Source organism: Anas acuta, chromosome 10 (assembly GCF_963932015.1).
Source record: "Anas acuta chromosome 10, bAnaAcu1.1, whole genome shotgun sequence".
In the NCBI taxonomy this organism is placed as follows: domain Eukaryota; kingdom Metazoa; phylum Chordata; class Aves; order Anseriformes; family Anatidae; genus Anas; species Anas acuta.
This window is the reverse complement of record NC_088988.1, coordinates 10,629,009-10,642,103: the sequence shown is the minus strand read 5'-3', so window position 1 is coordinate 10,642,103 and position 13,095 is coordinate 10,629,009. Positions and strand designations below refer to the sequence as shown.

The 13,095-nt window shown below is 44.4% G+C and overlaps 1 protein-coding gene and 1 long non-coding RNA gene across 9 annotated transcripts in view; one reads left to right on the top strand and one right to left on the bottom strand.

The window, feature by feature from the left end:
• LOC137862093 (uncharacterized) overlaps positions 1-6,245 on the bottom strand; it is a 52,928-nt gene extending 46,683 nt beyond the window's left edge. For all 6 annotated transcript variants that reach the window (XR_011100056.1, XR_011100060.1, XR_011100055.1 and 3 more), the window contains exons 1-3: positions 6,047-6,245; positions 5,273-5,335; positions 821-905 (exon numbers count right to left, since the gene is read on the bottom strand). This is a non-coding gene — a long non-coding RNA (uncharacterized lncRNA). The remainder of the gene's footprint in view (positions 1-820; positions 906-5,272; positions 5,336-6,046) is intronic.
• Positions 6,172-13,095, top strand: CEBPG (CCAAT enhancer binding protein gamma). 3 transcript variants are annotated; one of them, XM_068693772.1, is made up of 2 exons: positions 6,172-6,192; positions 10,939-13,095. In XM_068693772.1, exon 2 carries the CDS (start codon positions 11,045-11,047, stop codon positions 11,495-11,497), a length of 453 nt encoding a protein of 150 aa, XP_068549873.1. In that variant the 5' UTR covers positions 6,172-6,192; positions 10,939-11,044; the 3' UTR covers positions 11,498-13,095. The 3 variants fall into 3 exon arrangements, with proteins under 3 accessions (XP_068549873.1, XP_068549871.1, XP_068549872.1); XM_068693770.1 differs by lacking the exon at positions 6,172-6,192 and adding an exon at positions 6,404-6,538; XM_068693771.1 differs by lacking the exon at positions 6,172-6,192 and adding an exon at positions 7,002-9,995.

Sequence of the window (13,095 nt, the reverse complement as noted above, 5' to 3'; positions counted from 1 at the left end):
AAGTCTTCAGGGACGCTTTAGGAGAGTAAGTCTCAGTTTCTGCCAAGTGACTATTGGCATTTATATTGACTGCAAGTGCATGTGCACCACTGAGAATCTGCACCACACGGTTCATAGCATTTTGAAGTGTTCTGTGCCTGCATCAACTTTTCTTTGCACGTTACTCTTTTTTGTTTCCGAATTTTCAAAGACAGGCTCTTCCCCTATGACTCACCAACATAAACTTTATTGTAATATTACTGATCCTGAATTCTTTCCTCAGGCAAAATTCCTGATAATCTTCTGACCCAAAAAATAATAATAATAAAAAAAAATGTGCAGGAGAACCCTGGCACAACAAATCAGATCAAGGACAGTTTCCTATACGGAGATTTGCTGATTATTTTTTTTAAGACTGGTGAGCTACAGAAACATGACCTCTATAGGCAGACTAGAGAGGAAGGGACATGGGGACATAAAGCTTTTACTGCCTATCAGAGGGAAATTCTGATCTACTTACTATCACGAGTAGAGAAAATCAGGTGAGCCCTTCTCCAGTGATACTCTTGTCCTGGGACATGTTACCAAAGTGTTGTTTTGGCTGCAGCATTTATATTCAATAGAAACCTAATGCTAGATTGTATCTGGTAAATTTGCTGTGACAGAGATATTCAGGTGCCTGCATGTGTAAATGTAATTGCTTTGTTCCTCTGGGAGTCTATAATATGTTAAGAGAGTATGCAGAGCCAAACAGCAGAGAGCTGTGCCACACTGTTTCTGTTACTTTTGCTTCCATTTCAGGATGCAGGGAAAGAAAAGGCCTTTCTGCCAGTTAACTCACCAAACTCAGATGATCAGCCTTCTGGAAGAACGATGGCACCGAGTACTTCCTTTACTTTCTCTTGGGGAGGAGACACTGTACCTGCCTGACAAAAATACCACCATCACTGATAATCTAGCACAAAATTATCCTAGATATTATTAGCAGCAGCTCAACGACAGACATTCTGTAATTGCCAGTACACTTTCTCAAACGTCCCTCCTGCATATTTTGTATCATCCAGGCATAAATAACTTTCTGTTCATTTGTATGAACAGAAGTGACACAGGGTAAACAAGCAGGTGGACCATACCCTCTTCATCCCCCCCCCCAAGGTGACAAGCTCTTGTCTTCTTTTTTCACACAGTTGTTCATTGTGCTTTTTATGGTATTTCAGAGACCATATATAGGTTGCAGGGAATAATGAAGACACTGATAAAAAATCAGTTTGGCTCCTTGTTTTCCCAATACCGTGGGACTGAAGATGAAACAGTTATGCCTTTCCAACTTCAGTGCTTTTCTGGAAGGGTACTCTAAGGTTCTGTTGTGAAGAACCATTTCAAAGTCAGGGTAAAATTCATCCCTCAAACTATTTACTCTTCTTGATATCATATGAATAAGGTGAAGTTCTTCATTAGAGTATACCCCGTGACAAATAATGCCCTAGTAATTATGGGTGGGGATTTTCATGCGGTGACTGATGATGCCTTGGAAAAGAGCCATGGCACTGTGCATTCAGAAGCTAAGCTATCTAAATCCTTGCAGACCTCATTTATGCTTTTGGGAATACAGGACAGGTGTGGCAGTTACTAAACCTGGATACTTGAGAATTCACCTCTTATTCCCAGGTGTGGGCCATTAATTCTCGCTCAGACTTGTTCAGTTCTAACAAGTCTCTTTTGAACAAGATTTTATATATACACAGATGATACACAACATTTTCCTTTCAATCCATTTATCTACTTTGTTTTTACTCATATTTAACTATACAGTTTCACCCTGCCTAACATTTTACATGCACATGAAAATAAAAAACAGTATTGATCAGTGGCAGTCTAAAAACCACTGTTGCATTCTATAGATATCAGAAAAAAAATGCGGTTTGCATTAAGCTTAGCACAATTATTAATGAAGTTCAGCTAAAATGCAAGTCAGGCCCCAGTGATATTCACAACAATGGGTACACAAATTTTAACTGCAGCACTAGGTTTCAGAGCAAAGCCAGAGAATGTTCAAACACAGGTTAGCAAAGCTGTACAATCCTTGTTAGAATGTGGCACTCTTTTTTTTTTTTTTTTTTTTTGTTAGATCCTCTCCCAGAGACCTGAACTGTTTGGGATAATCATAAAATCAAAGAATATACTGAGTTGGAAGGGTCACACAAGGACCATCAAGTCCAACTCCTTGCTCCACAAAGGCTACCTAAAAATCAAACCATAGTCTGAGAGTGTTATCCAAACGCCTCTTCAACTCCGGCAGGGTCAGTGCTGTGACCACTGTCCTGGGGAGCCTGTGCCAGTGCCCAACCACCCACCTGGTGAAGAAACTTTTCCTACCATCTAACCTGACCCTCCCCTGTCGCAGTTCTATGCTGCTCCCTCTGGTCCTATCACTAACTTGACACACTTAGAGCTTCCCCACAGAGCAGGCATTCTTCAGGGACATGCTTGCTTTTTCCAAACTCAAATACCTACAAGAAAGCTTCCAATTCCATATTCAGATATTTGAATGCAAGGTCACAAATAGTAAGTCCAGCAGCTTCACTGACTTGGAAGGGACTTGCGGCTACTGAACACTAATCAGTATCTAGTCACTGATACAGTTAGAATAGTTTGGTCATCTTCTTAGAAGTCCTCTGGAATACTCTAAAGACAGGAGATGATATGGATATATGCTAAAATAAAATATAAAATAAAATAAAATATAAAATAAAATGTAGGTGGAGAGAAAAGCATGGCATGTAGCACTTATGACAGCAACAGTTTGGGTTTCTAGTAAAAAAGATCATTAATGCATTAGTTTTCTCTAATGCACTGTATGATTTCTGTGTTAGTCTGATTCATTTTGCTATCACACAATAGCCTACTGAAGTTGTGGGAGAAGGAACAGCTGTTGGCTTTTTTTTTTTTTTTATGTCCTCCTCCACTGGCGAAACACTCCTTTTACTCTGCACATGTAATTGAGTTGATCTCTTTTCAGAAACCAGTGTAAGTAATTCTAGATATTTGTGTGGCTTTGATATTTTGATAATAAGGAAAGTAGTACTGGAAGATGCTAAACTAGAAACTGGAAATACTTTCTTGCAAAAATTATTAGCAGCATAGAGAGAAAGAACAAAAGCATTGGATTTTTCCTGTAAATGAACTCCAGGCAGTGTTACAATAAAATGGATGTTTGCTATTTGAATAGAATGGCTCCTTTCTTTACTTAGTATTTGCTAGAACAAAAGCACTGTAACTTTCCAAGGCTGTAGTGAGTCAGTGCTAGAATTAGAAGTGCAGTCCTGAAATAGCGATCACCAGTAAGCAATGTTTCCTCTCCTTTCTCTTCACCTATTCAAAAAGGGTACCTCTGACAAATGAACTATTAATAGACAAATTTCTACCATTTAAATTATCGAATCAGATTGAAAGACATTTCTAACAGTAGGATTTTCATCTTGGTGCAGGTCAGTCCTGAATGCAAAATATAAGTCTTGTAACACCACAATACAATGGTTATTAAGTGAAGAGAGTTTTACAATAATAAGATTAGGGAAAAACTCTACTACAGGCTTTGTATTGCTAGGATATTTCTAAACGAATGTCATCTGCTTGATGATTGTAAGGAATGTGATCATATCCCACAGTGTTTTTCTGTCCAGTTTCAAGCAAATCTAGTTCAACAAAACAGGGGTAGCAGTTACTACGAAAAACTTTTATAACAAGACTGACAATAGGAAGGTTAGTAACTTTTTTTCTTCATGTCAAAACAGACAAGAAGAGACTGCTACTGTTGCTTTCTAACCATTTGTTTACTATTCTATCATGACTTTGCACTCTTTGAATGATTAAAACTGGATCACTAACAGGCTGCTGGGGGTGGATTACAGATCTGTCTCTTCAGCTTCTGGATAATCTCTATAAATAGGACAGAAAGTGTTGGTATCATTCAGTGCATTTGCCCACAAACACACTTTATATCACAACCTGAAATAGTACCCAAGGAGGGTATTTATTTCTACTTGTAAAATACATATATATATACATATATATTTAATTTTCTCTCTTCTAAATCACAAGAAAGTAAATGACTAAATTCTCAGCTAGAAGAATTCAAAAGACATGATATTACACCAAAGGGAAAAACTATACAGTTAAATCATGTGTGAAAGGTAAATGTTTAACTGAAACGTTCAAGTCTGAATTAAAAAGTCCATTAAAGGCTATCCATGAGGGACATGCAGGCAAATAATTGAATGCTTGCAGAAGAAGAAGAAAAAAAAAGTATAGGTTGTAGTCCAGTCTGTTTGTATATTGTTTTTTTTTTTTTTTAATTGTTTTTATTATTATTATTATTATTATTATTTATTTTAGGACAAAGAAATAATTGCCCATGAACAGAGATGTAACAACCATAAACATTGTAAAAAGACAATAAAAATGATTCAGAGACATAACAGTTCTCACACTGAGTTCTACTGCAGAAAACTGCCTAAATGTAAGCACTAAGTAAACAAGCAATAAACAAGGATATTTCCCTCAAAGTTCCTCTCCCCTCTAAAACTTTTGCCTCTGACTCCCATAGATAGCTTCTGTTTCCTCAATAGTTTTTCTGCCTTGAATTGTGATTTGCTAGATACTATTTGAAGATGCGGATTTTTTTTAAAATTTTTATTTTTCAGGAACTGGGGTCTTTAAAGAACCATAAGACTGGACTATGCATGTGAAAATAAGTTACTATTACAATATTATCTATAGTCTTATAGGCAGACTGCTGCTACAGCAATACATCCAGAATCAGAGTGAGGACTCCATCCCAGCAGGGACAGTCCAGCTCATGACAGCTCGTGTAACTTGTATATGGCAGTAAGCAGATAAGGTGTGTATTTCAACGCCATGCCTCAAGAGCAGTAGTCCATATATTTTGTGATTACTTTTTAAATTGCTTCCACCATAATCCATTTTTACTGTGGGAAAGAAAAATATTATCTTGCAAACACTTAAGTACACTGTGTGATGATTTTCCTGTAATAGGATACAATGCCAACCAAGCATTGGAGCTCCTTAGATGCATGGAATTACGTATGGGCTTTAATGTTTAAAATAATCAGACCGAATGAGAATGAGTTTGTCTACATTTTATTTTCTTCATCTTTCTTTGATGAGGATTAATGAATAAATGGTGATAAAGTACTCTAAAATCCTAGGAAAGCACTCTAAGAGCATACACCTACTTAACTATTTTAAGTAGAGGATAATGTTTAATGCTTACCTGGAATTTTTGCTCTAGTTACAGATGGATGAGTCATTGCCAGAGAAAACATAACAGTTTCAACTGAGAAACAGAAAAACATTTGAGATATTAAAGCAAATACTTGATGACTGACAAGGAAACAGTATCTTCATGGTAATGAGCTGAGTAAAACTGTTTGCCCAGACTAATCCTCAGAATTCTTTGCAAATGTGGTTTATTTTCCACAGGGCTTTATAAAAGCAACAAAAACACTCAACATCAGACGGCCATAGAAATGGCAAATACAAATATCTATGTTACCAAGCTCTGCAACTGTGTTCACAAATCTGATCATTCTCATTTCTTTTGCATAGGAAAAGTTTCCACAGGTAGGTCTACGTCCTAAACTGGAGTACAACACAGACTGGAATTCTTTGTATTTAAACAGTAACTATTTTTTCCACACTGTTTTTTTCACTACGCGTGCCCATAAACTTGCTCGCAACTTCCTTACTTTACAAACTGATGACTTTTGGAGCTGCCCGCTGCAAGCACATACACCTCCTCGTTTGAGTACACGTTTCCCCTTCAAAGAGCTACTAGATGCATTTTATGCACCTACAACTTTGATGCAAACATGTATTTTTTTTATTGTAATCTTGTTTAGGCAGAGCTCAGGAGACGCGAGCCAAAGCCTCTGAACAGCATTAAGGGCCCAAACCGTCCTCCACAAGACGTGAGGCGCTGTATGACGAGACACAGCTGCGCCTAACCTTCCTACAGCATTTAGCTACCACACAGGTGTTTCCTAACCTGTTTTAAACCTTTGGCCGTTGTTTTTTTATTTGTTTTGAGGTGTTCACAAGGGGAAAAACGAGCGAAGAGCCAACGCAATTTCAGAATGCGCCAGCAACCCCGGCTCGCTCCCCGCCTCGCGCGGGCCCCCCGCGGCGCCTGAGGTGAGAAGATGGCGCCCGCGGGCCGGGCCGGGGCCTCGCGCAGCGCCTCAGGGCGCCGAGGTGGGGCCGCCCCGCAGCGCCCTCGCGGCCCGCCGGCCTCGCCCTTTAAAGCCGAGGAGGGGTCGGATTGGCCGCTCGGGCTGCCAATCGCGGCGGGCATTGCGTCACCCCGCCGGGCAGCCGGGCGCCGATTGGCCGGCGCGGGGGCTGGGGGGCGGGCGGGCGCGGGGCGGGTTTCGCAATCGCCGCTCGGGCCGCGCTGGGCGCTTTAACGACGAGGCTCGGGCCCGGCCGCGCCCCCCCCCCTCTCCCCTCCCCGCCGCCGCCGCCGCCGCCGTTGCCGCAGGTAAGGGGCGGCCGCGCGGGGGGCGCCGCCGCGGGGTGCGGGGCCGGGCCGGGCCGTGCCCGCTGCCGTTGCCGCTGCGGGTGGTGGCGGTGGCGGCGGCCATGGGGAGCGGCGCGCATGATGCAATCGGCGGGCGGGCGGCCCCGGCCCCGCGCCTCTCCTCCCCCCGGTGAAGTCACGGCTTGGCGCTGCCGCACGGCCGCGGGGGGGGGAGGAGGAGGAGGAGGAGGAGGGGGAGGAGCGCGGCCCCCGGGCTGCGGGCCCGGCGGGGAGGCGGCGGCCGGGCCCCGGGGGTGTCCCGGGGGTGCTTCCACCCCCCCCGCCCCTTCCCCGGGCCAGGTGCGGGCGGAGGCTCCCGGAGCCGCCCCGAGGGCAGCGGCCGCCCGGGCGGGGCTCCGGGTGGGACGGCCCGGCGGGGTGCGGCATGTCGCGACAGCGCAAGGCTTATCGCGACAGGGGCTGTCGCCTTTAGCGGGAGGGGAGCGCTACGGGACCGGACCGGGTCTGGGGGCAGCCGGGGGGACTCAGCGGGTCCCTGTGCCCCCTGTCCCTTTTCCCTTTTCTTTTAAAGGATGTCGGGCTGCGCGCTGTGCAGGGTGAGGAAGGGTTTTCCCTTCACGAGGAGTAATTGGAGGTTAGGAGGAAAATGCAGGCAAAAGGTTGGCAGCGGGTGGCAGATGGAGGCCACCTCGGCCAGGACACCTCCCCTGAGCGCGGCGAGCAGCAAGCCCTGCAGGACGGGGCTCCCCCAGCGCTCAGCAAACTGCCCGCAGGTTTATGCTGTTTCTTGTGCAGCAGCAGTTGGGTTTAGTCAGGTCCTACTGGGATATTTGTACGGAAGTCAAAGAGAAGGGAGGCTACCTCTTGCTGTTCAGGCTTGCGCTGATTCTGCACTGGGTAGAGGCATCTGGGTGACTTTGTGCAGTGAAGCCGTCCTGACTAACAGAATCCACGGAGTCACATCTCAGAGAAGGAGTAGAGAGAAATGCTTTGTAGTTTTTGCTGCTAAGTAAAAAAAAAAACAAAAAACAAACAAACCACTGATTTAATTAACAATTTAAAATACTTTTTTTTTCCCGCCAAGGCAAACATTTGGAAGTCTAAAGTTTTTTAGGGGGGTAAAGCAAAGATAATAAAGGTCTTGATTTGCTTGGGAGCCTGCAGTCCCTGCGGAGTGCTGTCAGACAGTGGCTGCCTGTGAGGACACCCCTGAGCTACCAGCTATTATGCTGTAGTGGGTGGCCAGCTGGTGTCCTGGGTGGCCAGTTGGTGGCCCAAGGAGAGAACAAGGCAGTTCTAACTGGCCACTGGAAACACTAACATGTGCTGGGTGGAACCAGCCTAGGGCTGGCACCGAGCTCCGGCTGATGAGCTGCTTTATGGGAACAAGATGCTGGGAAACTCGAGCTGGCTCTCCAAGGAGCTGCCTCCTGTTGTGTCAGGGCTAACAGCGAGCCAACCTGTTTGTGTGGCACGATACCTGAGCCCTGGGCCCTAGCTGCCTCCTGGCCTTCCCCAGGTACTATGTGCCCCACAAAACTCGCTGCCGACCAGGGTGTCCTTCCCTCTCGCTGCCCAACTGAGTAGCTGACAGCTGGTGATGTAGATCCAGCCTCCAGATAACCAGGGGAGATTAGCTTCAAGCCTTAATTGTTGTGACTCCGGGGTTATCTGTGATACAGCACAGTTGGTAATACTTGCTCTGCATAAATAGTAGTTGGAGCAGGACAGGAGTCCAGGTGTCACATCTCCCAGGCAAGTGTTCTGTTGATCGTCAGGCCAAATTAGAGCTTGTCTCACTGAATAAATAGTTATTGGATACAAAGTGGGTCAGCTGCAGTAAGAAAGAACTGAGGAAGATCTAGTCCAGAGTACCCTGTAAGTCAGGGCTAGAAGAGTAGCTTGAGCAATGGGACGCTTTGGTTCTTCATCTTGGGGGGGCAGGAGCTGCCCCTTCCTCTGCAGTATCCACAAGCACAAAAAGCAGTTGGTGAAAATGTTTCTGACGTGTTACTAAACTGGGTTGTCCAGATGAAGTTAGTAAGCACTGTTGTGTTGAAATAGAGGGGACAGGAGACCATGCTGTGTGACTTCGAAAACATGCCAAAAATCAGGGGGAAAGCTCAGGTACAGGAGGCGATCTAACAACTCTGTACTATTTGAGGGCTGCAGAAATCCTGTTTTCAGAATTGCAGCTGAGACAAAGCCAGAAGAGAATATACACTTGTGTCTTGACTTTAAAAATATCTGGGCAATCACACATGCAGCTACTGTAAGTGGCCTTGCAATGCCGCTATTTGTGCACAGTGACATCTTGTTAGCTGTGTGTTCGGCTCAGCCACCGATCTGCACTGCTTAGTCGGTTGGAATCTAAGACTTATATGTGGTTTGCAAAAGTTGCTCCAACAGCCAAAATCAGGAAAATATTAAATACAAATGTTAAGCATGTATGTACATAGGTTTAGCTATGTCAGAGCTGACATGTGCTCTGGTATCCTTCTACCCTGAAATGAAAATGAAACGATTTCTTTAGGAGGGGTGCAGGTATTCACTTCTTCGCTTGTACTAAGTGAGAAGACTTCTTCATGACAATGTAATTTTAAGTAACATTCAAGCCAGACTTAACAGGCTTTTCTGTGCATTTTACTGAACCACACTGCAACTGCATCTAGCTCTGGCTCCCTCCTATTATGGGAGACAAACTGGAACTGATCTAGACAGTAACATTTTAACCTCGTTAATGATAACCTAGCAGAAGGTAAAGTGGCAACTCGGGCTGCTGAGGAAAACAAACAAACAAGAGCAGTGAGCAGCTGACAAACCCGATTGCAGGACAAGGAGTGACACATGGAGGAGTGACACACCGCAGCTCATTTACAGCCACTCACCGTGTTCGGCAGCCGGACGCAGGGCTGCAGTTACCCCGTGCTTTTAGGACGTAAAGCTTTGAGCCCTTCGCTGGGCGCTGCGGATGCTGGGCAGCTCGTGGTGCCCCCACCAGTTGCAGCTGCTTTCATCCCCCTGGTTCCTCCCAGCGGCAGGCAGGGAGGTAGCTGAATACCTGTTGTGTGCTTGCACGTACACATGTGACAGAGCGTGGGGCTGCACCTTTGTAACACAAAAAGATCTTGGAGTAGGATTGTTTTATGCCAGTTAGATGCTTTTGTTTAATGTAACAAGAAATCAAATAGTCATTTGAGCAGTCTGGAAGTACTTTTCACTGGAGCCACAGGCAGGGATTTCAGGAGCTTAGAACGACCCTATTGCCCCCTCCCCTCTTCTCCCCCAAGCTTTTCTCCCAGACATTTAGGAGGTCACATCCTGTGAGATGGGAAGAGAAGGGGAGCAGCTTTTAGCCTTGACAGGGCCGTGTTCCTGCAGCAGCTGTGGTGGAGTCCTGCTTGTACCACCAGCAGGTCAGGAGCAGGCTGAACCTCAGCTGGAGGACGTGAGTCAGGTGAGAGGGCATCCTGCTCATCAGGCCAGGCTGCCTGCCGGACAGGAGAGCGGGCAGTGACTGGGGCAAGAGCTACAGCCGAGGAAGGTGGCTTGTAGGCATGTCAGCTGTGGCCCCCGTCTCCCTATGGGTGGCAACAGTCCCCTGGCTTTCAAGCGTAGTGATGCTCACGTGGTCATCACTGTGTTTTCCTGTGCCACCTGCTCATTGCAGTGCTGTTACAGTACTTGTCCTAGTGGCTGAAGGGGTTCCTTTCATGGTACCCGGTTACAGCAATCACAGCTATTTTTTTCCACTGGGTACTAGCGAGACCTTGAAACAATCATCAGTTTGGACACCATCTTCAAAAAACAAGTAAAGTAGTCCTAGAGCTGGTAAAAGCACTAGAAGATGCTGAAAGAAAGGTGGATAGCTTGAACACACTCACTCCAGAGAAAAGACAGGCCAACAATGAATGTGTCTGTGCACATACCCAGAGGGATGGTCTGAAGAGGACAAGGATCAAGTACTCCTGTTGGTCAAGAGTCAGGCTGTTAATAGGTTTAAGCTGCAGAAGGAAAAAATCAGTCTAAAAATTAAGAAAATTATATAACTGGAGGAAAAGTTAGACAGTGGAACCAGTTGCCAAGGCAGAGGTTGTGAAACTGGAGATATTCGAGGCTAGGCTAGACACCCATCCATCAGGGATGGCTTTGGAATAACTGAGTAAATCCAGTGAACAATGCAAACAGCTTGACTAGATGACCCAGTAACAGTCCCTTCCAATCCAAATATGTTCGAGAGGCTTCTGAAATGTCCCAGCAGTTGGCAGCTTTTCTACTTCCAGAATAGTTTTGGTGTGTTACTGCCAGATGTACCATCAGTACCTTATGCTAAAGCCAGCGATGTATAAGTCTGTAGCTAAACCCGGCAAAACTTTAACAGCATTTTTTTTTCCTACTAGGTTCACCTTGCCCTTAATCCATGTGAAGACCCGCTGGAAACACGTTCTAGAAAACAGTTTTCAGTCTCCTGATATATTCTGTTGTGTCAAAGAAGAGTCTGTCCAAATGAGCAAGACATCCCAACAGAACACCGCTACAGATGCGAACGGAGTAAGTGTGATTCACACCCAGGCGCACACCAGTGGTTTGCAGCAGGTTCCCCAGCTGGTTCCCGTTAGTCCTGGTGGTGGAGGCAAAGCTGTGCCTCCAAGCAAACAGGGAAAGAAAAATTCCTTTGTGGATAGAAACAGTGATGAGTATCGTCAGCGCAGAGAGCGGAACAACATGGCAGTGAAAAAGAGCCGGTTAAAAAGCAAGCAGAAAGCACAAGACACGCTGCAGAGGGTCACCCAGCTCAAAGAAGAAAATGAACGTTTGGAGGCAAAAATTAAGCTCCTAACCAAGGAGCTGAGCGTACTGAAAGACTTGTTCCTTGAGCACGCACACAACCTCGCAGACAATGTGCAACCTGTTGGCACTGAAACCACCACAACAAACCCAGAGAACAGCGGACAGTAGGCACCGTCGCAACCTCATGAAATGAACTCTCGAGGTACAGCTTGTCTGCACCACCCATGCAGTAACTGAGGAAAAGATGTGTTCTTTTAACCGTCATTTCTTGGAGATCTTTTTAGGTTTAACACTGAAGATTTGATACGATTAAACCAGAAACTGCTTAGGCTATTTGTTTAAAAGCGTTAAATATTTTTCTCCTCTGGAAGATTTGTCTAACAAATGCAGATCTAAATTCATAGTCAACAAGGAGCTTAGCATTAGGGAAATAACATGTTCACGGAAGTGTACTTACCTTCTTATATTTTGCGTAATGGGAGGAATCCATCGGGATGGTTCACTGTAGTATCAGTAAATCATAACCGGGTGAATTGTCTTTTAAATACTTTTTAGTGTATTTAAGCCCGTTGTTTTCTCCATTATGTATTACAAACTGCAAAGGCCGTGGAGAGAGTCTGCTGTCCTGTCAACTACTTTAAACCTGTAGAGCAAGTCCTATAAAGCACCACTTAGGTCTTTCATATCTGGCTATAGTTAATGGGGAGGGTGTAGTATTAGTGAGCTAGGATGCTTACTGATGTTTTCTAGAAAAACAGCAATATACTATAATAATATATACAGGCAGTTGGCTTCCAAAAGGCAAATGATAGTCTGAAGCAAGTATAAGAGGTAAAGCAGCACACTGACAAAGTCTTTTAAGCCTGTGTTCACGTTAACATTGCTCACACAGTGACTCTGGGGCCTTAAGAGAACAAGATTTTGGTTTTCAGAAAATGGCAAAGTACTACCAAAAACCTCTGCTCTGCAAAACTGCATTCTTGCTGGGGTGCAGGTATCAGGGAGAACAAAATGCGCAGCTTGGCTAAGCAATGAAAGGATTAAGGCAGCATCTGTACAGCCAGAATGTATGGACCACTGCTTGCTGACACTCATTTCCATTTTCATGGGCGTTCAGATTTGTAGCTGAGTTCGTATAGAAAGTGGTTTTAAAAATAAATGGCCCTAGTTTGAGTACCTGATTCAGCAGAATTTCTATTGCCATCATAGAGTTGCGTGAAGGAGTATCTTCAGTCTTGTTTTATTTCCATCAAAGTTTTGCTATAGCAATTTTTAAAATGCTAGTGATAAGTCTTTGCCATGATCCATAATGCAGTGGTATGTACTATATTGAGGATTTAAACAACAAAAGTAAAGCAGGAACTTTGATGTAACCTTAATTTATTTTCATTTTTAAATATTTCATTGACTGTATGGTTGTGTTACATTTAACCTGTGTGTCTGGCTAGTGGATTATTACACTGTCTTAATTTCCCTCCTACACTACCTTTTTCCATAGATTATTTTGTAGGATGCTTGTTTGCCTTGTATCTGTACTTAGGAAAAGAACTTGGATATTATCTCTATGAGGATGCTGTTAGAAAATAAAGCCTTTAAAAGTTCTTTTTGAATTTAAATTTTTAATACAAAGGTAATTAGATGCAGTCTTTTATGGATTGTTTTGGACTATGGTAGTCTTTTTACAGAGATACGTTTTTTTGGTTCTAGCTGCAGCTTGAATAGGTAGGGTTGAAATATCAGAATCTAATAAAAACATTTTGCCTCTA

Excerpts from the sequence above, each read along its gene's own strand:
- CEBPG (XM_068693772.1), top strand. The coding sequence starts at position 11,045 with ATGAGCAAGACATCCCAACAGAACACCGCTACAGATGCGAACGGAGTA.